The 24729-nt window shown below is 45.0% G+C and overlaps 1 protein-coding gene across 13 annotated transcripts in view; it reads right to left on the bottom strand.

Annotated features, from left to right (window-relative positions):
• The window catches only part of Garnl3 (GTPase activating Rap/RanGAP domain like 3), a 147320-nt gene that overhangs the window by 71533 nt on the left and 51058 nt on the right, over window positions 1–24729 (bottom strand). For 11 of the 13 annotated variants that reach the window (XM_052725463.1, XM_052725469.1, XM_052725461.1 and 8 more), the window contains one exon: window positions 5266–5340. The exons of the other annotated variants lie outside the window; for them this stretch is intronic. In XM_052725463.1, the coding sequence (XP_052581423.1) occupies window positions 5266–5340 (75 nt within the window). The remainder of the gene's footprint in view (window positions 1–5265; window positions 5341–24729) is intronic. 13 annotated transcript variants of the gene reach the window in all.

The raw sequence follows: 24729 nt of genomic DNA, 5'->3' as shown, positions 1-24729 counted from the left end.
AGGATGCAGCCTGAGCCACTCAGACTCCACAGAGGTTGGTGTCCTGGTCTCAAGGTCCTAGACCCTAGAAAGCTTCTAGAGAGCTTTGAGGGAACTGTGATCCCAGCAGTCAGGCTTCTGGAGTTTCTAAGATCCAGGTGGAGAAACCAGAGAGGTTTCTTTCAAGCAGAGCCTTGGCTTAGTGCGTCTCAGTGCGCTGAAATGTGTACTTCTGGCTCTGCTACCAAGCTGCTTCCCCAGAACTCTCTAGGTGGAGCCTGAATCTTTTTCCATTTTTCTTATCTTTCCTTTCTCCTTTCTTCCTCTCCTCCTCTTTCTTTCTCCCCTCCTCCATCCTTCCCTCTCTCCCTGAAGTACTGAGGACCAAAGCCAGGTCCTCCTTTATATGAACACGCATGCAGGTGATTCTGCTAACAGTGAACTTTGAGAAGCAATGGTCTCTACCAGGGATTCAACATTACAGAACTTATGAAACCTGCTGCTGGACTGGCTCTCTAATGTATTAAAAATCCTATGGATCACGGCATTATAAATTATGTTTAAAATGTTTTCCCTTATCACAGTCTGCGTTTTATGCATTTAAAAACAAAACTCTGAGAGGGGTCTATAAGCTTGACTGCCAGAACCTTGGAAGCTCCTGCCTTGGTCCACACATGTCCCTTACCCCAGGGCTGAGCATGGCAACTGCAGAACAGAAGAATCCAGGGAGAGGCAGCCAGAAGTCGAGAGCGAAAAAAGACTGAGGGCAATGACATGCTGTGTAGCTCTACTGTGAGCCAAGTGTTAATGATGAGGTCTTTTTTAAGGACTGAGAAACCATTTCACTTGTGTCTTCACTGAATACTTAACTGAAATGGAGGGGCGAACCCCAATACCCAAAAGTTGTGAGTCTTGCAGAACCAGACACCTCTGTCCCCTGTTAAAGGCACACAATGGGGAGAGACAAGAGTACATGTGGGGATTGATGAAAGAAACGGAGAACCAAGTAAAACCCTCTGCCCAGGACCCCAGAAAATGAGCTCTGCATTCTGTGTGTGTAGCCCTGGCAGAGAGCAAGGGTACAGAGGAGGGCAAAGTCAAATGGTTCTCTACATGTCCAACCTTGTAACTGTGACCTAGATAGAGATACAGTATTTTCAGACAGCCCCACCATTCATTCCCCAACCATGATCCAGTCACAGCTGCCTCCCTGACTTTCCTCACCGTGGGTTGGCTTCACCTGCTGCTGGCCTCCACAGGAATGAAACCCTACGTGTGTATTCACTCCAGCCAGGCTTTTCATCCTTCAGTCCTGCGTCTGTGACATTCATCTTTTTGCTGGTGCAATGATTCTTTTTTCCATCACTATATAGCCCACAGGACAAATGCCACGCCTGATGTATCCACTCTATTCACTCTCCTGTTGTTGGATGTCAGACTGTGTGCAACTGAAGCCGCTGTGAACAGGACTCTGTCCTCGGTGGATACACACACTCTTATGCATTCGGTTTTAGTGGGGACAGACAGACAGATTTCCAGGGAAGACGCATCACCCTATGCTCCTGCTGGCACTGTTCTCACTGTTCCAGGCCTCTGGCCAAGGTCCAGGCATCTCAGGCCTTTTCTGTTCAGATGTTCTGAGGTGCTGTGGTGGTGCCTAACTGCGGTCTTAGTTTTCAGCAAGTCCTATTTTTAAGTATGACCTGTTTTATTAGAGGATTTCAGAGACAGACAAATAACAGCGGTTTCAGGTGGGAATGAAAGAGAAACACATGATTTGGCATCAAAAAGAAAGCTAAGAGATGATGAGATGGCCCAGTAAAGGTGCCTGCTGCCAAGGCTGATGATCTGAGTTTGATCCCCAGGACCCACATGGTGGAAGGAGCTATCAGTTGTCTTGTGTGGTGGCATGCCCTTCCCCTCCATAAATGTGATTAAAAACAAAGTGAAGAGGAAATGTCCAAACAAGTCCATTTCCCAGACAACTGATGTTCAATGTTGCAACTACCACACTCACTCTATGCCCTCTGGGGTATGCGTTTGCTTCAAAGACCTGCTGTGGGATTGTGGACTTAAATGTTCTATGCTGTATGCGTGCCCACAGAAGCCCATGCTGGCTAGTGAGTTCTGACGCCGAGAAAGCCTCATTATTTCTGCACCAACTGCAAAGCCACAGAAGCTTCTTTTTGCCTCACTCCTCCCCCCTCCCATCGGGACTTGTGGGAAATGAATGGGGGGGGGCACTGAATCTGACCTGAATATTTTGAGAAGAATTCAATCAAAAGCCATATAAAACACCTGATTTGCTTGAGTGTCCCCAAATATTTGGCTTCTGGCAGGAAATCCACACATACATTCAGGCTACAAAGGACCCCTAGTTTTATATATGCCCGTGATTCCTCAGAGTCTTTCCATAGTGGGGTGGACGGAGGACTGAATACATTATCTAGCTTCACCTCACAGGTTAGATTGTTGAGATAACACCAGGACAAGGCAGGCTGGACTTCTTTTCTTTTAAAGACTCTCTATTTTTAAATTACTGTGGTGGTTGACTGAATGGGTAATGTCTCCCCCAGGCTCAGGTATCTGAACACTTGGTTCTCAGTTCTTGGCATTGTTTGGGAGGTTTAGATGGTGCAGCCTTGATGGAGGAAGCCTGTCTCTGGGGGCAAGCTTTGGGACTATATAACCTGGTCCCACTTGCAGTTCCCTCTCTGTTTGGTGCCTGCATTAGAGGACGTGAGTTCTCAGCTTCTGCCTGTTGCTTGCTGCCATGCATCCCTGCCCTGATGTACACTTACCCTCAGGAACCATAACCAGAATCAACTTTCCGCTCTCACTGTTAGGAGTCCACAAGAAGACCACGTTACACAATCATAACACATATGCAGAGGGCCTAGGTCAGTCCCATGCAGGCTCCCTGGTGTTGGTTCAGTCTCTGTGAGCCTCTATGAGCCCAGTTGAGTTGGTTCTGTGGATTGTTTTGTGGTGCCCTTGGCCCTCCTGGCTCCTACAACCCTTCCTCCCCCACTTCCATAGGATTCTCTGAGCTCCCCTACTGTGTGGCTGCAGAAGCCTAGGGTTTTTTTTAAAGATTATTTTTTTATTATTTTCAATTATGTGTAGGTGTGTGGGGATGTGCATTTGAGTCAGGTGACTGAAGAGGCCACAGATGATGGGTCCCCTGGAGCTGGAGTTAGATGGTTGTGAGCTGTCTGGTGTGGGTACTAGAAACCAAACTTGGTCCCCTGCAAGGGCAGCAAGCACTCTTCACTGCCACGCATTGCTTCAGCCCCCAGAAACAGATGGTTTTAAATTCTTATTTGTCCTTTTGGAAATGTTCTTGCCTATTGAAAACATCTTTCCCATCTTCCTGGAACTGGCTTTTATGTCCAGTACTTAACATTTCTTCTGTGATAGTATATACTTCCACTTTGTGGTGTGTGTGTGTGTGTGTGTGTGTGTGTGTGTGTGTGTGTGTGTGTGTGTGTATGTGTACGTGCTGCATGTGAGTATGCAGGTGTGTGCTCTTGTGTGCACACATGTAGAAGCAAGATTGAGACATCCAGTGCCTACCTCCATTGCTCTCTTCCTTATTTCCTTTGAGACAGGGCCTCTCACTGAACCAAAAGTACCTGTTTTCAGGTAGGTTGGCTGACCAGTGAGCTCTCAGGGTCTTACCCATCTCTATCCTCTAACACTGGGACTACAGGCACATGCAGCCATGGCTTTGTACTCGGGTGTTTGGACTTAGAACTTGGGTCCTCATGCTTGCAGAGAAAATGCTCTTATCCACTGAGCAGGTCTCAAGTCCAACTTCGTTCTGTCTAATAGCTCCAAGTGAGCATTCCAGTGTGCAGCTGGGCTGTAAATCACAGTCAGTCTCTAGTGATAGAAATTCAGGTTGCCCTAGGCCCTCCCCTATTTTAGATATTGCTATAAGACCCCCAGAAGAATTGCTAGGCAAATGACACACACTTTAACTGCTCTCCCCATGCCCTCAAACAGTAGACAGCCCTTCCCATGCTGACACAGGTAGATGTGTACAAAGCTAGCAGACTGTCCTCTCTGTTCTGCCATCAACTAATTGATGTACCAGGAGGCAGCGAGGGCAGGAGAGAGCACCCCAGTGGTCTACTCGGGGGCAACGCTCATTTTAATTACCACTTGGAATGAGCACACAGATGGCATGACCAGCATCTTGAGGAGACATAGAGCCGCTCAGTGGGTGAGCTAATAGGACAGGTGACAGAATCAAGATGTCACAAAACTCCTGACAATTAGCAACTGTGGGACGTGTTAATGAGCTGACACTCAATGTGGACTATGCAAAATCCTGTGCTTAAGTACAAAACACAAATTGCTCATGGGAAGACCAGGTGCTGCAGAGCAGGACCCATCTCTCTCCTTATTCAGCAGAAAACTGATCCAGAGGCATTGAGTCATAAATTAGTGCAGGACTGAGATTTAAATCCAGGTCTGTTTGAGCCTAAAGCCATCCCCACTACACCCTGATGCTGGCCCACATCTAAGCAACAGTCTCATGAGCTAGACTGCCAGACTGAGGCAACTCACAGTCCTCAGAGCATCTCCAGTAAGGAACAGGCCAGGCCAGCTTCTACTATGGCTCTGTGGAGCATACCCAGTGTCCTGCATTAATCTGTGAGGACTTCAATTTAAAAGGCTCAGGGTCATGAGGACAGCTTAGTGCTACAGCACTTTCCCAGGATATATGAGGCCTGGGGCTTGTTCTCAGCACTGCAAATAAACTATGAAAATAAAATGTCTCCAGTTGGCTATGTTAATCACCTTGACTTGATAATTCCATAAGATATACATGTATTGAAAGTTACACTGTGGGACTGGGGACATAGCTCAGGCAGAGTGCTTGATTAGTAACCATGAAACGCTGAGTTTGATGCCCAGCACTGTATAAACTGGTGTGGTGGTGCATGCACACCTGTAATCCCAGTGCTCCGAGGAGATGGAGGCAGGGGGTCCAAAGGTTCAAGGCCATCCTTAGAGAAACAGAGACTCATTAAAGAGGCTGCAGCTCTCCCTTTGGTCTGCTGTGGGCAGAACAGCCTCACATGTCTATCTGACTTTATGACGAGCTTTTAAAGAATATTTGGAATTACCAGCACCTTCTCTGCCCCCACGATGGTATTTCCCTCATGTCTTCTTGTGTAAAGCTCTGAAAAGCTCTTACTTGTCCCTTCTAGGGCTCAGCTGTCCACTGCTACAGCTGAGAGCTTGGTGACAGTGCAGACCCTGGGGTGTCCCTACCTCGTCCGTAGAGCCGTTTTCCACTCGGAATCTTCCTGCTCTTTGGATGGCTCCATCAGCATCACTAGAGATAAGCTGGGGGGAAAATGTTCAGTTAGCTAGCTGGGCCTCCATTTGCGAAGCTCCCGAGACTCCCCCCACAGAAGCAGCCCCATCTACTGACACCCGTTGGTGGACCCAGCCTAGAAGCAAAGAGTCTACTGTGAGCCCCAGGCCTTTCGAGTCCAAGAGCAAGTCCCACCTAGAGGGAACCTTTTCACAAACTGAAAACCATTAAAGGCACGATCCATGGGAAAACAGTCTTAATCCCTATTACATGTGGATAAGCAGCAGCTCGCAGATGGCAGGCTCAGCCACCTTCCAGGAAAGCCCAGAGAACAATTAGTGGCTGGCCTGAACTCAAGCTATAACCATCAGAGAATGCTCTTGTGCTTCATTCCGTTTTAAACAGTCTCTGGCAGGCCAATGCGGCCCTCCAGTCGATGGCCTTAGGGAGTCGTGGCTAGAAAGTGGTGAGCAGAAAGGAGCTTGAGCTTGGCCCCACAGTCCGTAAGCCAGTCTCAAGATGTCTGCCTTCCAGCCTTCTCAGAAGCAACACGGGAAGGGTGCATGCAAGATTTTCAAGTTTTAAAATCTACCAGCAGCTCACAGCAAAGGTCTGCAATAATGTCCACACTTCAAATGTCTCGGAACACACTTGCCTGGGGGGTAGGGTGTGGGCAGGGTGCTTCTCACTTCTAACTCAGGCACTCCCAAACCAGAGTACAACCTCTTCAGACTGCTGCCTCCTGCCTCATACTTACACTTGTGCTTAAGAGACACGGAGGTGTGAAATAAGGAACACACTTTCAGAACCACCCCACACAAGCAAATTTTGCCATATTAAAGGATCTGAAAAAAAAAAAGGTTTGGAATATTTTTCTCATATGAAGACAGAAGGTAGGAGGATCTGAGTTCAAGGCCAGCCTGGTCTACATAGAGTTCCAAGTTAGCCAGGGATACACAATGAGATTCTGTTTCAAAAATCCGGGAGGTGGGGGTCCTGGAGAGATGGCTCAGCAGTTATGAGCACTTGTTGCTCTTGCAGGGGACCTGGGTTCAATTCCTAGCACCCACATGGTAGCTCACAACTGTCTGTAATTCTAGTTACGGGGGATCTGGCACCTTCCTCTGACCTCCACAGATACATGGTGGCTCACAAAGGCCTGTAACTCCAGTTCTAGGGGATCAGCCCTCCTCTAGCTTCTGAGGGCACCACGTATGCATATGGTGCACATACAAACATATAGGCAAAACATTCACATACATAAAATAAATTAATACAAACACCCAAAATATACAATTGTATCCAGTTTTTATTTATTATGCACTCCTATATACCATATATTCTTCTGCCCCTAGCACATACTATCTCATTTACTGTAGGTAACAACAACACAGAATACGTCCTGGTATTGATCTCAGTTTTAATGAGGAAAAGGCTAAAAATCACAGCTAAGGTTACATAACTAATTGACAGAAGCAGAGCTGGGACGTGACAATGGCAGCTGGGACTCAGAAGCTTGGAGCTATCCTCATCTAAGCATTGCCTCACCTAGAAGGCCCAAAACAAGCCTGCAAAGTAACCTCCGGACACAGATGGAAGTCATCTATGTCTACAGCTGGCTACTGGCAGTGTATAATGCCATACTACCATAAGGCAGAGAGTGAGTAGTGGAATTCACTTTGTCCAAACAGAGGTCTAGCCAGGCATGGTGGCACACACCTGTAACCCCTGCACTCAGGAGGCTGAGGCAGAAGACTGTTGAGTTCAAGACCATCCTTAGCAAGACCCTTTTTCACAGACAATAAAACAGAACAAGAAAAAACAAAACCCAAAACTAAACAGGACTGGCTTTGCCCCTGGCACTTGGGAGTGACTTCTTAGCCTAGTAATGTCCTATGTGAGTGTCTCTTTTCTTAAGGGCTTCAAGCCATACTGGCAAGTAATACTGTAGTTGATACTATAGGTCATGCATGTTAGCTTTCCCTCTGGAGGAACTGAAGGCTAAGGTCATCCATGTGACCGAATCCCACTAGAAAGCCAGCCAGCACTCTGGCAGTACTCCATACAGTATGGCTGGGCCAAGTTAGGATCCCATTAGAGAGGACATTTGGAAGCTCTATGCTGGGCCTCACTTGGATTCTGCTTGTGCTGAGTTGAGTCTGTGTCCTTTGGCTGTCACAAAACTAAGTGGGCTAACAGCTGTCAATGAGTTCAATGAGTCTTCTATCCAATTATAAAAGTGGGAGGAGGGGTGCACTTACAGCACGAACTCTGCAGATGGTGTCGGAAGGAAAGGTGAGCTTGTGGGCTGACTGTCCCCAGGCCAGTTCTCAACTGCAAGTGAAAGGGCCTGAGAGATGGCTCAGTGGGGAGGCTTTTACTGAGATCAACTCCCAGAATCCACATAAAGGTAGGAAGAGAAAAGGGATTCTACAGACTTGTTGTCTGGACTCCTGTCCACATGGGTACCAGGGCATGTGTTCCCCCACACAAATACACAAAACGATAATGAAGTACAAGTGAGAGGTAAGGATGGGTCTCTAGGGACTCTGCCGTTCTCACGGGGAAGCAGCGGTGTCAACAGACAGTGGACACCCACGCATTGTTACAGGGAATGCAGAGAGAACTTGAGTAGGGTGGTGCTGGTGCAGGCTGCTGAAGGGGCTTGGCAGGAAGTGTCTGAGGGTCACATCAGGACCGGGCAGGAGCGGAGCACCAAAGTCGGTTCACAGTGTCTCCCCCAGACAGAGGAAGGGCCACTCGCTCTCACTTTTTACCCCTGAAATGTAAGGTGGTGAAGTCCTGGCCATAGCAGCCTCATAGAGGACTTGGGAGAAGAGCTGATGCTCATGATCCACCTGTGTATCCCCAGAACGAACACAGATTATTTCCCACCACATCCCCAACATGGCCAGGCACAGGCACCTGTGTCCTTTCCCTTTGCTGAGACTAGAACAAGAGGCACATCACTTGTCTCAGTCAAGAAGGAAAGAAGAACACTCTTCATGATTTAATAGTTGGAAAAGAGTTCGTGCCCTCTGAACCCAGGGTCATGAAATCCAGGAAGAGATGTAACTCAGATCTGATACTAAGATTCTCTCCCCTCTACCTTTTTCCCATCACCATCTTCATCCAAAAGTGCCATCATCTCTCACATGGATGCTCGTGGCTGCCTCCTAACTAATCTGGCCATCACATACCACTGCTCCTTCCAACCCCATCTTCATGCAGTGGCAGGCAGATGTGGTAAATCCCCGATGTCTCTGGCCCACAGACCCACCTCTCTGCAGTCTCTTCTCTGCCCTCATTTATAAGCTATTGCTTTCTACCTAGATGTCCCAGCTCCTCCTTCTGATCCACCCAAGTTCCTATAGCTTCAAGGACCTCCTGCGTGGGCAAAGGGCCACTTGGCAAAGTTGTGTTTTATATTCTTTCCTGTGATTACTTGAGTTCATTGGGTCTCTCTTGGGGCACACCCTTTGTTCCTTAATAACCTCTATGAGGACAGCATCTACATTCATCTCCTGTCACAAGTGCACCTGCAGAGCTAAGTCCACTGTGTGATGTAGAATAGGTATTTATTGGGCATTTATAAACAATTGATGGATACTGAGATTCTATGGAAAATGGTGGAAAGACTATGGAAATGGGGCTATTCCTTGGAAGGCATGGTAGGATCATTACTCATGGTAGAAATGTCTAAGACAGTCTACTGGTCTATCACATGGGAAAGACCAAGGAGAAGGAGTGGCCAGGCAGCCTGAATCAACAAGTGCAAGGTGAAGTCAGCCTAAGGAGTCACTTAATAGGATTGTGTAGACTTAAACAAGCACCACTGAGCATGGGCTAGAGGGAATTCTCAGACAGAGTGAAGTGGAGCAGTGGCTGGAAGGAGGTCTTGCTAGCGACATGCAGGCTGATGTACAGGGTGAGTCCCATCCTGTCCCCATTCCACAGCCGGTAGGACCTAAGAAGACTGTCACACCAGATGATGAAAAGCAGAGAGCCTCACCTAACAAAGGGACAAAACAAAACAACAACAAATTACAGAAGGAAGTCTTTCACCACGGCAGAGAAGCTGTTTTCCAGGTAGCCCTCCGTATCTCAATCACTCCTCACAAACCTCTGATTTGGCCTCTCAAAAACACAGAAAATCTGGCACAGAAAATCAACACTAACCATTTTGTTAAAAGATTGTACTCAGGCTGGATGGTGGTGGTGCATGCCTTTAATCCCAGCACTCTCTGTGAGTTTGAGGCCAGCCTGGTCTACAAAGTGAGTTATACGACATCCAGGGCTACACAGAGAAACCCTGTCTCAAAAAACCAAAATAAAAACAAACAAACGAACAAAAGACTCTCCTCAGGAATGACTTAGTATCCCCCAGAAACCATCAGAATGCCCACAGCACAACCCAGAAGTCTTCTCTTCCAACCCATCCCTGAGGCACAGAGGTCTATGTGCTAACAAGGTCCACTCATGATGCCATCTTCCATGGAGTCACAGTCATATCTGGACACAAGGTGGACATTTCCCATGAGGCAGCTGATCACCTGACTTGATTCTCTCCATCTGCAGGCAGGTCAAAGTCCTGGGTGGCAGGGACAGAGCCGCCTTCAAGAGGGGTATGCCTCTCCCATGGGTCCTTTCCTTGCCATTAGCACTAACCCCAGATACCAGAGACCACAAAAGCCCATATGAATATGGCAGAATCACTGCGAGCCTGAGTGTGTGGAGCAGCCACCAACTACTCACAGTAGCTAGCTAGATGTGAGGAAGTGTGAACTCATTAGGTTTCTCTGGTCTTACTGTCCACAAGGGAGGAAATCACTGACCTTGTAATAAGTTCTGATTCAAATGTGGAAACTAACCTGAACCCTCAGAGCATGTGTAGTTAAAGACTAAAGAGCATAAGGGCTTTGCTGTGAAGCCCAGGCTCTCTGAATTCATGAGCCTCCTGCCTCAATCATATGAATAACAGCTGCCCATAAATGCACAACTTCTCAAAGCATTTATTCAACTTTAAAATATGGAGCTAATTTTGAACAGTAGCATAAACAGTCCTATAAAATACCATGAGAAAAATTCTGAAAAATGCTGTAAAACTGTATAGATCCCATTTCAGTATAAAGCAACTGAGTAAGAAATCCAGTTTAAAGAGTAAAGCAAGTGGAAGTTCAAAGCCACATATCTGCGAAAACTCTTGACTTGAACAGGAATAGCAAATGTGAGAATTATCTAACAGCCACCAGAATGAGGACAGTCACGACACACAGTGCCACAGGTATTCTAAGAAAATTCCTGCTCTGAAGTGAGCAAACGAGAGGAGAGAAGCCGGAGTCCAGGCCCTCGCAATCAGGGCGGGGCCCAGTGAAAGGTCAGAGAGCAAAATGCAGATTGACAAAGAACAGAGGTGACTGACCGAGGCAGGAGGATCGCAGCACCAGCTCAACTACAGTGAAATCCTGCTTTCAAAGGAGACAGATGTGCCCCGTCAATGTGAAGAAAATACAATCACTAAGAAGAAATGAGATTTTAATGAGATACAGTTATCTAAGGCAAACAAACAGTGGAAACTAAGAGAAGAAAGAAATCCAAATATGTAAGTGACTGTAGAAACCGAAGATGTCAGGACACTACATAGAGGCAGCCTGGTCGTCTGAGGAGGTGAAACCTGGTGCCCACACACTGCAATGGCATGGCCACATCAGGGAGCAGGGCCTCTTCCTTAGGGAAGAGCTGACCAATCAGGGTAAGGGAGACAATGTATTTAGTGCATGTTTCATTTCAGGGAAAAATTCTATCTAACCAATGCACATTTGTAAAATTTTAAAAATTAATTTAAAAGAAAATAAGAACAGGAAGAAAAAAATGTTATTAACTACATAGTAAAAATGTTATTAGTTTCATATTAAAGGCAATTAAATGACAATCTTTTTAAAATTAATGCAAATTCTATATTTCTTCAAAACCCAAAATCTCTCTCCATTGTGCCTAGTCGCTTTGAGTCTCTGGGCTGAGGGTTCCATTCCTCAGCAGCTAATGATTCCTGTCTGGCCTGCACTGGGCACTTGGCATTCAAGTGGATAAACCATAGGAATACATTACACTTAGAAAAAACAAATTTCAAAAAGGTTATGTAAACTACATCTTTAAAAATAGCATTCCACGCCGGGCGGTGGTGGCGCACGCCTTTAATCCCAGCACTCGGGAGGCAGAGCCAGGCGGATCTCTGTGAGTTCGAGGCCAGCCTGGGCTACCAAGTGAGTCCCAGGAGAGGCGCAAAGCTACACAGAGAAACCCTGTCTCGAAAAACCAAAAAAAAAAAAAAAAAAAAAAAAAAAAAAAAAAAAAAAAATAGCATTCCACATTTCCCCCCCATTCTTTAAAAATAGGTGGTTGGAAGTGCAGGTTGACCAGTTCAAATCTAAGTTTTAGAGTTGCTGGCTTTGTGGTCCTGGGGGGTGGATATCAATCTTTCCCTGTATCTCTAAAGTGAGGACAACAAAAGGTAGGGGCAGGAAAATCAAATTCAAGGTCAGCCTGGGCTATGTGGTGAGTTTGAGGCCAGTCTGGGCTACTAGTGAGATTTCAGAAAAAAATAATGTAATGTATGTGTGTGTAAAACGGATGAATTATATCTGCATCTAAGCTTGCTGAGATAATTCAATAATATAAAACATACAATGAGCCCAGAATAGTGTTTGGACATAGTGGGCATGCAACAAATACTCTATCAGTATACTACTATACTATATTACCATGTTATTGTGACAATGGCTAATATAAGATGCTCTGATAGCTTTTTTTTTTTTTTTTTTTTTTTTTTTTTTTTGGTTTTTCGAGACAGGGTTTCTCTGTGTAGCTTTGCGCCTTTCCTGGAACTCACTTGGTAGTCCAGGCTGGCCTCGAACTCACAGAGATCCGCCTGGCTCTGCCTCCCGAGTGCTGGGATTAAAGGCGTGCGCCACCACCGCCCGGCTTCTGATAGCTATTAAAGCACTAATTAATGTATTGTTGATGAAACTGCCCTAACACTTGATTTAAAATCTTGGAAGATCTGTTTAAACATTGGTATATCTGGCAAAAAAAATGGTGAGAGACTATTTTTCAGGACCAATACGAACTGCTGTACTAACAGATAAATGCAACCCCGTTCCTGCCCTAGAGGACCTCAACCCTACTGGGCACACGTGAAAGGGGCATTATAAACAGATAAATCACAACCCAACCTGGTTAAATGCCGTGACAACAGAAGCCAGCATAGAGTACTGTCTGGAGGGGGGGGGGGGCGGGTAGAGGAAATGGAGACCAGCTCTGCCTGAGGGAGCTTTGGAAGGTTCCAGTGCTATAATGCAATTTATTCTGCAGCTATAATGCAATTTATTCTGCAGCTATAATGCAATTTATTCTGGTACAGGACCTTTGATAAATGATTTTCAATATAAGCAGGTTTATAAAACTATAAACATTGGTCAAGAAAGCAGACCCATTTGATGTTTTATATGCAAACCTCCCCCGCCCCCCACGCATACTCACACACGCCCTACACACATCCTTAGAAAGTATATTAGGAAGGGAAGAAAGTTCCTGCTTTGTTCCAACAGAAGTGTGGAGTCTGGGAGTGTGGCCGCCTTGGGTTCTGTCTCCAACACTACCAATACAGGTAATGAAAAGGGGGCGGTAGGTGGAAAGGCAGGCAGAAGGAAGCATGCTGCATCAGGGAGTGGAGCTGTGCGCCTCCTCTCCTGCTCTGTTGTGGCTCATGTCCACTGCACACAGAGAGAGGAGAAGGAGGCCTGCTCTGGGGTAGAGGAGGTCCCCTCTCACTCTTGCTGTCTCCTTCAGTCCTGTTCTGCTGGGACAAAGGATAAGGCAGAGATTTGGGAAGTTTGGCAGCCAGGGTGCTCAAGATCTTGGTATTTCACGAAGCACTGAGGCATTCCTATGGAGATGGAGGGAGAAACAGGTCCATCGCCTGGGAGTACATGGGCCAGCTAGCCTGGAGTACACAGTACAGCGGCAGAAACCAGGGAGACTGCCTCAACATGCCTGCTGTGACACTTGTCCACACACACAAATATTTATAAAATTGGGGGTAATCTTTTCATTATGAGGGTCCTGATTATTAGCATCTCTATTTTTCCTTCGAGAAAACAGTGGGCAAGATGTGAGGAGGGCTCTTTTCTAACTGCTATAGAAAAGACCCTTGAGGAAAGGTAAAGGGATTCTGCAGAGCTGAGGGGTAAAGAGCTAGAGAAAGAAGTTTGCCCAGAGGATGCTTTGAGAAGCAAGTAGAATGCTCATGTGTGCAGAACCTAAACTCTATCACGTGATCAGGCAGGCAGACGTGAGACTCAGCAGCTGGAATGGAGGTACCCTGGCATCCCCTACACACTTGTACAATTCAAACCAGCATCTGACATCGGAGTCAGAGGTTATGGAGGGAAGGTGTGAGCTCAAAGGTCTGAAAGAGGTCACAGCTTCTTGGCTTTGTCACCTCATCAATGACACTTCGTTAAGCTCAGCAGCCTCAGTTAACATGCAGAGGGCCAAGGGATATTTATTGCATAGGGTACTTGTACCTGAAGTCACATGAACAGTCCACCTATGTGGTTATGATACAATCTCTCAAACTGCCTTGAGAGCCTGCGCTTTGATTGTCTGACTGCCTGGTAAACACGGCACCATCTGCATGAGGGTCAGATGCCAGAGGCATATGCTGCTGGAAAATGCTCCAGAGAAGCAAAAAATGAGGCAGGACTAGGAAAAGGGCCTCTGTGTTAGAGTTGGCGACAAGGATGAGCAGTCAACAGGCTTATCAGAGGCTGAACTAAAGTGTCCATGTGGTCTTTCTGTAGTCCGGCCAGTTAATGAATGGTGACAGCTCACAAGCTGAAGAGAAAGCAGATAGAAAAGTAGGGGGAGGAAGAAAGAGCTTCACCACAAATAGGGAACGTCAGGAAAGGTCCTGCAGCAAATGTCTCAGAACAGTTCTGCCAACAGCTGCCTGCCCTGAAGATGGTCGGAGCGGGGGCAACACCCTTTCTTTCTCTCTTGCTCTGTGCTTTAGAGAGCTGGCATTTCCTCAAGCTTTTGGAAGGAGCTGAGCAAACGCTACTTCCACACTCCTCTTCCAACCAAAGCCCCTGCTCTATGTGGTCCAGATCAGCACAGGAGAAGGCCCTATCCACCTCACACCACTAGAGACTGCTACAAGACAAACACCAGCTAGATGCTGGAGATTCCGAGGAAGCTCTGCACAGTCACTGTCCGTACAGATGCTCGGATCAGAGAACGGACGGCGGCAGGAGGCAGGCCATATCTGAGCCAGGTGTGCATATTCTGAATGCTGGTGACACACGGTGTGCAGAGCTGCTTTGTTTTGCTTGGGGATTTTCTTCTGTAGGAAGAAAATCAACAACAGAGCATCCCTCTAATGCAGGAGCCATGAAGTCATGCTGCCTATGGTCATGACGATAATACGAAGCATGCATGCCTGTAACTAGCCTTCACTATAAAAGTGAAATACAAGTTTAGAGAAGCAGTTGTGGCCCTGAGGGAGGTGGAATTCGCTCCCTTTACAACAGCGTGCTCTACAGCACACAAAGGCCATGCACATGGATAGGACCAGAGGCTCCCAGAGATCTCAGATTGAGGATAAAGCTCTTTCCTGGGGAAAGGAAACAAAACAGTTTTAGAAAACCCAGATGGCAAATCTAGGAGCAAGTGTTCTTGTTTGTATTTGCAGCTACACTGGAGGACAGCGCAGGAGGCTCATGAGTTTGAGGTCAGCTTGGGCAAGATCGTGAAACCTTGTTTCTTACAAAGTAAAAGAAGAACAAGGCAGTAGTAACCTTAGATGCCAGCACAGAATGAAAAGGAACAACATGAACAGAGAGTAGGGAGAAAGAAAAGCTGTATGGAGCATGGAGGAATGAGAAATGCTTGCTCATTTTTATGCTGGGAATGGAATGTAGGACCTTGTGATTATGCAGCAAGTACTTTGCTAAGTTATTTCCCTGGCATCTTGACTCTTATTCTAAAAGTCACAGCCAACAAATGAAATTAGGCATAAATAAAAAATAAGATCTAGATAGGAGACAATGCTGTTTGTGGAAGAGTGTCTATGTACTCAAAAGATGACACTTCTTTTTAAGTAAAGAAGCACAATAAAATACCGAAGCCTATTTTGTAGTTAATATAATTGCTAAAGGGACACACACTAAATCTCCACAGTAATTATCTGCAGGTAGGTGGTACGATGTTAAAGACGGATTTAACTGTCCTCTCTATGCTTTTCAGTGCATTTCTTTCCCTCCTTCCTTTTTGAGACAGGGTTTCGCTGTGTGGCTCTGGCTCCCTGGAACTCACTCTGTAGACCAGGCTGGCCTTGAACTCAGAAATCCACGGCCCCTCCACCCCGAGTGCTGGGATCAAAGGCATTTGCCATCATGTCCAGCCTCTTCAGTGTATTTCAGACTCTCCTGTAACCAGCATATATTCTTTTTGGAACCACAGAAGGATATAAGAAGTATATCCACTTTTATATGCCCACATGCATATACACAAAATTAAGAAATAATGTAAAGTGACAGAAAGAAACCACCAGACACTGGATTTTTAGCAGAACTGATGCTGTAGCCAGTATACAGACATCTAGCAGTGAACAAAGAATAAGGTGGTACTCATGCTAGGCAAAGTAAGGAATGCCTGCAGATAATTACAAGGAAGAATATGACTGGCATCTTGGAGAAACACAAAGAGATAGAAGGTTCCAGAGAGTGAGGGATGAGTGGTCCATTATGGCAAACAGGAAAGGATGTATAAGCAAGCTGAGACTTGGCAGAGGCATGTGGAGACAGACATCCTGGAAGGACAGGAAAGTGTGAGGAGATCTTACAAGTGTGGTAACCGTCGGTAGAGGTCTGTTTGCTGGATCCTGGGCCCCATGAGCTAATGCTCAATGGTGGATAAGAGCAGGGTTGAGGATGCTGTGGAATGCAAAGCTAAGCATGGACTCTGTCACCTAAGAGCATGATGCTGAGGACCTGATGCTGGTACCTGTTTGGCTAAAAGCATCAGGACCCTGCTAGAGCTGGACATGAGGGCAGGCACTCTGTACAGCAACAGGAAATCAAAGCCCCAGCTTCCTGCTAATTACAGTGAGGTAAAACTAGATGCATCTTATCAATAAGGAAATCAAAGCCCCTGCTTTGTGCTAATTACAGTGAGGTGAAACTAGATCTTATCAATAAGGAAATCAAAGCCCAGCTTCCTGCTAACTACAGTGAGGCAACACTAGATCACATCTTACCGAAAACCTCTGAACAGACTCTTTCAGAAGTCAAGGAGAGCCAGAGAAAATGCCAGGTCAGAGGAGGAGGAAATGAAACAGATGGCATGCGGGAGCAAGCATCTCCGTCCAGTTCTGACCCTGCTTCTGCAGGAGAACAGGCAAGAAGCATATAAAGAAATGAAAGTCTCTCAAAATGCAATCTCCTAAAAACATGCTCGCCAGTCTACTGCAGACATACGGAATCAGAATGCATATTTAAAGCACATTACTGTTAGGAATTATAAAGCTCAAGGGGTATGGGGTAATGTAAGATCATGGTATTTTATTTTTTATTAAAGATTTCTTGTGTGTGTGTGTGTGTGTGTGTGTGTGTGTGTGTGTGTGTGTGTGTGTGTGTGTGTGTATGTGTGGTGTCTATGTATTGGTATACAGGTACTTGCAAAGGCCAGAAGAGGGTATGAGATCTGGAGTTACAGGTGGCTGTGCGCCACTGAGCATGGCTGCTGGGAATTAACTTGGGTCCTCTGGAAGAGAAGTAAGGACTCTTTCTTTCCCTCTTTATTCTTCTCTCATAGGATACATTCTGACCATAGCCTCCCCTCCTCCCAGCACTCCCCGACCTTCCCACCCTCCTAGATCCACTGCTCCTGTTTCCCTTCAGAAAACAGCAGGCCTCCCAGGGATATCAACTGAACACGGCATAACAAGATGCAATAAGACTAGGCACAAACCCTCCTATCAAGGCTGGACGAGGCAGTCAGGAGGAGGAAAAGGGTCCCTAAGAGTGGGCAACAGAGTCAGAGACACCCCCACTTCACTATTAGGAGTCTACTAAAAACCCCAAACTAAACAAGCACAGCATGTATGCAGAGGACCTAGTGCAGATCCATGCAGGCTCTGTGGTTGCTGCTTCAGTCTCTGAGCTCCTACAAGCCCTGCTTAGTTGATTTTGTGGGCATGTTCTCCTGGTGTCCTCGACCCCTCTGGCTCCTACAGTCCCTCCTCCTCTTCTGCAGGATTCCCTGACCTCTGCCTAATGTTTGGCTGAGGGTCTCTGCATCTGCTCCCATCAGCTGCTGGAGGAAGTCTCTCTGATGATGATTGGACTAGGCACCATCAATGAGTATAGCAGAATATCACTAGGAATCATTTCACTGACTTTTTTTTTTTTTTTTTTTGACATTTTTGGTTCTATCCTAGGTCTCTGAGCCATCCATCTTTTGGATCTTGGCCATCCAGGCAGTGTTGGGCATGGACTCCTCAAGGCTTTGCTCTCAAATTAGATGGCTGGGCACTGCTATAAGCTGCAAGGCACCACTGCCACAGCATATCTTGCAGGCAGGACGGGTTGTGGGTCATAGGTTTTACAGCTGGGTTGGTGTTCCAGTCCCACCACTGGGAGCCTAGCCTGGTTAGGGTCACTCTCATAGGTTCCAGGAAGTTCCCACTGCACTATGTTTCCACATTACCCCCTAAATGCCCACTTATTCCAGTTATCTCTCTCCATAATCTCTCCCTCTGTCCTTCCCTTCCCCATCTATTCCCATCCCCACCCATCCCCAGTCTGCCCACAAAATCTGTTCTATTTCCTCTTCCCAGGGAGATTCATTCATCCCCCCCTAGACCTCTTCTCTTTATCTAACTTCTCTGGGTCTGTGATTATAGTGTGATTATCCTTTACTTAACAGCTAATATCCACTTATAAATGAGTACATATCATGTTTGTCTTTCTGGGTCTGGATTGCCTCACTCAGGATGATTTTTTCTAGTTTCATCCATTTGCCTGAAAAATTCATGAAGTCATTTTTTTCAACAGCTGAATAATACTCTATTATATAAATATACTACATTTTTAAAAATCTACTCTTTAGTTGAGAGATAACTAGGTTGTTTCCAGTTTCTGGTTATTATGAATAAAGCCTCTATAAACATAGTTGAGCAAATGTCCTCATGGTAGGCATCTTTGGGTATATGCCCAAGAGTGGTGCAGACAGATCTTGAGGTAGATCGACTCACAATTTTCTGAGGAATCACCATATTGACTTCTATAGTTGCTGTACGAGTTGCACTCCCACCAGCAATGGAGGAGTGTTCCCCCTGCTCCACATCCTCTCCAGCATGAGCTGCCATTTGTGTTATTGATCTTAGCTTATTCTGACAGGTGTAAGACGGAACCTCAAAGTAGTTTTGATTTGCATTTACCTGATTGTAACATGAATCTTAAAAGGTCTTATTAATAAAAAACCTGGAGCCAGATATTGGGGTGAAAACTAAGAGATCAGAGGAATAGAACAAGCCACAGCCAACCTCACCTCACCAACTTCTCAGCCTATCCTGTTTCCACGAATCCTCAGACTGAAAGCCTCTGAGTCCTCATCCCTGAGGGTCTCAGTTGAACTGCTGCTAAAAGCCTCTAGTTCTTGGTCCTCATGCCTTATATACCTTTCTGCTTCCTGCCATCACTTCCTGGGACTAAAGGCATGTGTCCTTCCCAAGCAAAGACATGAGATCTCAAGTGCTGGGATTAAAGGTGTGTGCTACCACTACCTAACCTCTATGTTTAATATAGTGGCTGTTCTGTTCTCTGACTCCCAGATAGGTTTATTGGAGTGCACAATATATCAACCACACCAGATGGCCAATGATGTTGAACATTTCTTTAAGTGTTTCTCAGACATTTTAAATTTCTCTACTGACAATTCTCTGTTTAGATCTGTAACCCATTTTTAAATTGGACTGTTTGGTTTGTTGATGCCCAGTTTCTTAAGTTCTTTATATATTTTGGATATATATCAGATGTGGAGTTGGTGAAAATCTTTTTTCATTCTGTAGGCTGCTGTTTTGTCCTAGTGATGGTGTCCTTTGCCTTACAGAAGCTTTTCAGTTTCATGAGGTCCCATTTGTTAATTGTTGATCTTAGTGCCTGTGCTATCGATGTTCTGTTTAGGAAGTTGTCTCCTGTGTTGATGTGCTCAAGGTTGTTCCCCACTTTCTATCAGGTTCAGTGTATCTGGTTTGGTGTTGAGGTTTTTGATCCACTTGGACTTGAGTTTTGTGCAGGGTGATAAATATTAATCTATTTGCATTCTTCTACACACAGATATCCAGTTAAACCAGCACCATTTGTTGAAGATGCTTTTCTTTCCATTGTGTATTTCTGAATTCTTTATAAAAAATCAGGTATCCATAGGTATGTGGATTTATGTCTGGGCCTTTGATTCAATTCCATTGATCAACGTGTCTGTTTTTATGTCAAAACCAAGTGTTTTTATAATTATTGTTCTGTAGTACAGCTTAAAATCAGGGATGGTGATATCTTTGGAAGTTCTTTTATTGTTCAGGATTGTTTTGGCTATCCTGGGTTTTTTGTTTTTCCATATGAAATTGAGTATTATCCTTTCAAGATCTGTAAAGAATTGTATTGGAATTTTGATGGGGATTGTGTTAAATCTGTAGATTGCTTTTGGTAAAAATGATAGCCACTTTTACTATGTTAATCCTACTGATTCATGAGCATGGGAGATCTTTCCATTTTCTGGAATCTTCTTCAATTTCTTTCTTTAAAGACTTGAAGCTTTTGTCATACATGTCTTTCACTTGCTTGGTTATGGTTACCTCAAGATAGTTTATATTGTTTGTGGCTATTATGAAGGGTGTTATTTCTCTGATTTCTTTCTCAGTTCATTTGTCATTTGTATACAAGAGGGCTACTCATTTTTGCTTTTTATTTTGAGCTAATCTTGTATCCAGTCACATCACTGAAGGTATTTATCAGCTGTAGGAGTTCCCTGGTAGAATTTTTGGGGTTGCTTATGTATACTGTCATATCATCTGCAAATGATGATACTTTGACTTCTTCGTTTCCAATTTGTATTCCCTTGATCTCCTTCAGTTGTCTTACTGTTCTAGCTAGAACTTCAAGTACTATATTGAATAGATATGGAGAGAGTGGACAGCCTTGTCTTGTTCCTGATTTTAGTGGAATTGCTTTGAGTTTCTCTCCAATTAATTTGATGTTGGCTATAGGCTTACTGTAAATTGCCTTTATTATGTTTAGGCATGTTCCTTGTATTCCTAATCTCTCCAAGACTTTTATCATGAAGGGGTGTTGGATTTTGTCAAAGGCTTTTTCGGCATCTAAGAGATGACCATGTGGTTTTGTTTTTCCTTCAGTTTGTTTATATGGTAGATTACATTTACTGATTTTCGAATGTTGAACCCTCCCTGCATCTCTGGGATGAAGGCTACCTGACCATGGTGGATGATTTTTTTGATGTGTTCTTGGATTCAGTTTGCAAGTATTCTGTTGAATATTTTTGCATCCACAAGGGAAATTAGCACATAATTCTACCAGACTTTCAAAGAAGAGTTAACACCAATATTTCTCAAATTATTCCACAAAATAGAAACAGAAGGAACACTGCTAAATTCATTTTATGAGACCACAGTCAACCTGATAACCAAACCACACAAAGATTCAACAGAGAAAGAATTGCAGCAAGCACTCTTAACCAGTGAACCATTATCTCCACCTCCAAAATCATGGAGTTTTAAAGTGAATACAACCCACTGTAGATAAAGGGTGGGGGTGGGGGTGGGGGGAGTGAGTAGCCCATCAGCTGCCATTTGTGTGACAATAGGGAAATTAACTAGCCTTTCAGAATCTCAGTGATCTTGTCTGTAAAATGCGGTTGATCATAGTATCTACATCTCTGTGGGTCTCGTGAAATTTCAATTAGTTTGCATACACAAAGCACCCAACTGGCATTGTCTATGTGATTGGTGTGAATAGCAAGAAGGCCTTTGGTGCTCTTTGGGTGGGAGCAGGAAGAGCAACATCAGAAGTGAGGAGGGAAGTCACAGAACTGGTGTGCGGTTCAGAACAAGAACTACAAGAATGGCTGACATTTATTCCCAATGTAACTGAGATGTGTTCACATCTATTGAGCCAGCCCAATTTGAGATGATGCTTTAAAAGACTGCAACCCAGTGATAACTGTAAGTGAGCAAGGAAAAAGTGGAGGCAAGAAGCACACGGTCCCCTAAGCATCTGCTTTCATTAAGAGGGTAAAGTAATTCATTATCAACAATTACTCACGTCTAACAGGAGTAAGTGGGGGTGTGAAACTGTGGGCCTTTTCTGGTACATGATCATGGTAGGGGACATTGGATTTTTTTTTTTTTTGCTATGATTTTTACTGTCAAATTCACTTACAAAGCCATTTTACATATCAGACAGGTGTCAACGGGAGACAGAAAGACTATTCTGTTCAGGGTTGGATGAAGAAAATGAATTTTTGTTTATGCCCCACCTTATGTTTCAAAGAGGATTTGAAGCAGCTTATGGATATCTTATTCAAAGGAGACAATTAGACACAGAGCATACAAGAGAATATTGGATGTGGGTAATCAATCTGAAAACAAGAGGGTAACAAGAGGAAGTCACAAGCCGGGCGGTGGTGGGGCACGCCTTTAATCCCAGCACTTGGGGGGCAGAAGCAGGTGGATCTCTGTGAGTTCAAGGCTAGCCTGGTCTACAGAGTGAATTCCAGGACAGGCTCCAAAGCTACACAAAGAAACCTTGTTTCAAAAAAAAAAAAAAAAAGAAACCTTGTTTCAAAAAACAAAACAAAACGAAACAAAAGAGGCAAGTCACAAAAAGTTCAGAGCTTCCTGGAAGTCACTGAAAAGAGAGAAACCTCTCCCACTTGGAGATCTACCTGCTAGCAGACTGACAGTGAATTTGTTTCTAAGAAGAAGGGAGCTACTTTTTGGTCCTAAGAAAAAAATTTCTCCTAAGTTCTATTAAAAGAGACACTGACAGACTGATCAAAAAAATCTCACAGTCTCTGCAAGACACTCCATATTCTACTTGACTGGTTTTCACTGTCCATCAGAGGGAGTTAAAGGCATAATGCCAGGGCACAGACCAAGAAATGCAGGTCTAAGAGGGGTTAGGCAAGGCAGGCCAGGTGTGTTCCTAGCTGCTGTCCGGCTAGGCTCGACCCAGGAATGAAATTTAAAGTGTAGACATCTCTTGGGGTAACTCTTGGACAGAAAATAGTTTGAAATTATACTGTTGAGCTCAAACCTGAAGCAGGCTACTCTGCTCTGCTGGTTAAGGTGGTTGCTCTCACAATGGTCCTGGTTTTCTTAGGAAACAGCCTGTAGGCAGCAAGGTTGTTGGAATGGAAGATTGTAGACTAGTAGCCAAATGTAAATCTCTAAAAAACTTTTTTACACATACGTGTATGCCTGCCTGCTTGTCTAAACGTGTACCACATGCATGCAGTGTCCAGAGAGGACAGAAGAGGGCGTAGGAGCCTTTGGAACTGGAATAACAGTTGTGAGTCATGACTAACAGAATGTGGGCTTGTAGATTAAGACGCAGATCTGGGTTTAAATGTCACCTCTGGCAAGCATTAGCTGTGGGACCTCAGGCCATCAGTGCATGGGACCCATTCAGAACTCACATATGTTTTCTGAGCACCCACAGGATGAGGCACAGCCAAGCAACACCTACCTCATCTGGCTGTCTGTAAATATTCAATATGCAGCTGCATCTCAAATAGCTCAGCACAGCATACGGTAAGCATTTAATAAATGTTAGAACTCATAATAACAACAGTAAAATAACAGCCACAACAGAAGACGTCTGGCTCCATGCTCATGTGCTAACATGCTGAACTCCCCTCTAGTGCTACTCTCAGAAGACAGCCTGGCAAAATTTCAAAGTCACCAGACTGATCACCCGCAAAGGCAGGCTACATCATGTTAAGTTGCTGGTGAATACTCCAAGACCTTGGGGTCCCTCAGGGAGCTAACCTGCTGCATAAGACTCAGACACAAGCCAGATACACTGGAGAATATCTGTCCAAATGGGAACTGCAGTTGTAGAATGTTTAATTCTTGATATTCCTGAGGGAAATATGCTGTTACCTCCTCTAATCTCTCAATTTGGTCATGCCACATGGAATATGATTTTATCCATAAAATGCCCATGAAAACAGAAGGCATCACCAGCTCCAAATGAAGAAAAAATTATTCTGTTAGGGATGCTGAACCAGCAGCTAAATTACTCATTAGCAAAGGACTGTCTCTGTAAAACAGTCCCCTGAGCGCAGTTTATATTTGTGCCCAAGCAAAACCACAAATGACTCCTCACCAAATTTTGAGGGGGGCTTGGTGACAGCTTCGTCAGAGACGTGCCTGCTATGCAAGCATGGGGCCTGGGGTTGGTCCAGGGAAGCCATGCTAAAAAGCTAGGCACCCAATTGCCATCTTACGTCATCAATAAAACCTCTAGTACTGAGAATGGGTTACATCTTGCTGGGTCACTGGCCAAGGAAGTCCTATAGACACCCCTACCCCAAACATCATGGGCTGATAATGCCAAGGGTATTGGTTTCTCTCTACAACCTGATGGTAAAGTCCTACTGCTGAAGACACTATTTAGCTATGTCTTTGAATATAGAGAAATCGAGCTGGTGCCAAACTAGAAGCTTCATCCCTACTGATAGCATTCATGGGGCTGGAAGGTACTTTACACACAGCTGGGGCGGGGTGTGTGTGTGTGAAAAGTAATCATCAGTATCATCTGGCTATGAACTCTGACCTACAAGACACACTGGTGTACAAGTGGCACAAATGTTACGGGACTGACCAACCACTCTTTTGTGTATTTACTATCAGGTTTGAGGCCCACTTCAGAAGGCGGAATTCATCCCTGGGCACTGCTGAAGTGGTCGAGAAGCCAAGACCAGACAGGTCATGGGTCCTAGGGGAAAACCTACTACTGTTATTCTGCTAAAGGAACAGCAATAAAATGAGAAATCTACAACTAGACAATGTGCAGAGTGAAAAACTTTATCAACCCCTCCCCTCAAGGCTCAGAAATACGTATGGTAGAGGTAGAAAGACTGTAAGAGCCAGAGGTGATGGATGACTCCATGGAAAAAGTGTCTCCCAGATACAACAGAGCTGAAACCCATACAAACTCACAGAGACCGTGGCTGCATGCACAGGACCTGCACAGGTTCAAGCCAGACAGAATCCCAGCACTGAGAGATGGAAGTGGACACAGAGTCCCTCCTTTAACCAAGTAACTATTTGCAACTGA

Source organism: Peromyscus californicus, unplaced genomic scaffold (genome assembly GCF_007827085.1).
Source record: "Peromyscus californicus insignis strain IS unplaced genomic scaffold, ASM782708v3 Scaffold_7__1_contigs__length_154581171, whole genome shotgun sequence".
Classification (NCBI taxonomy): Eukaryota; Metazoa; Chordata; class Mammalia; order Rodentia; family Cricetidae; genus Peromyscus; species Peromyscus californicus.
This window is presented reverse-complemented; position numbering and strand designations above follow the sequence as displayed.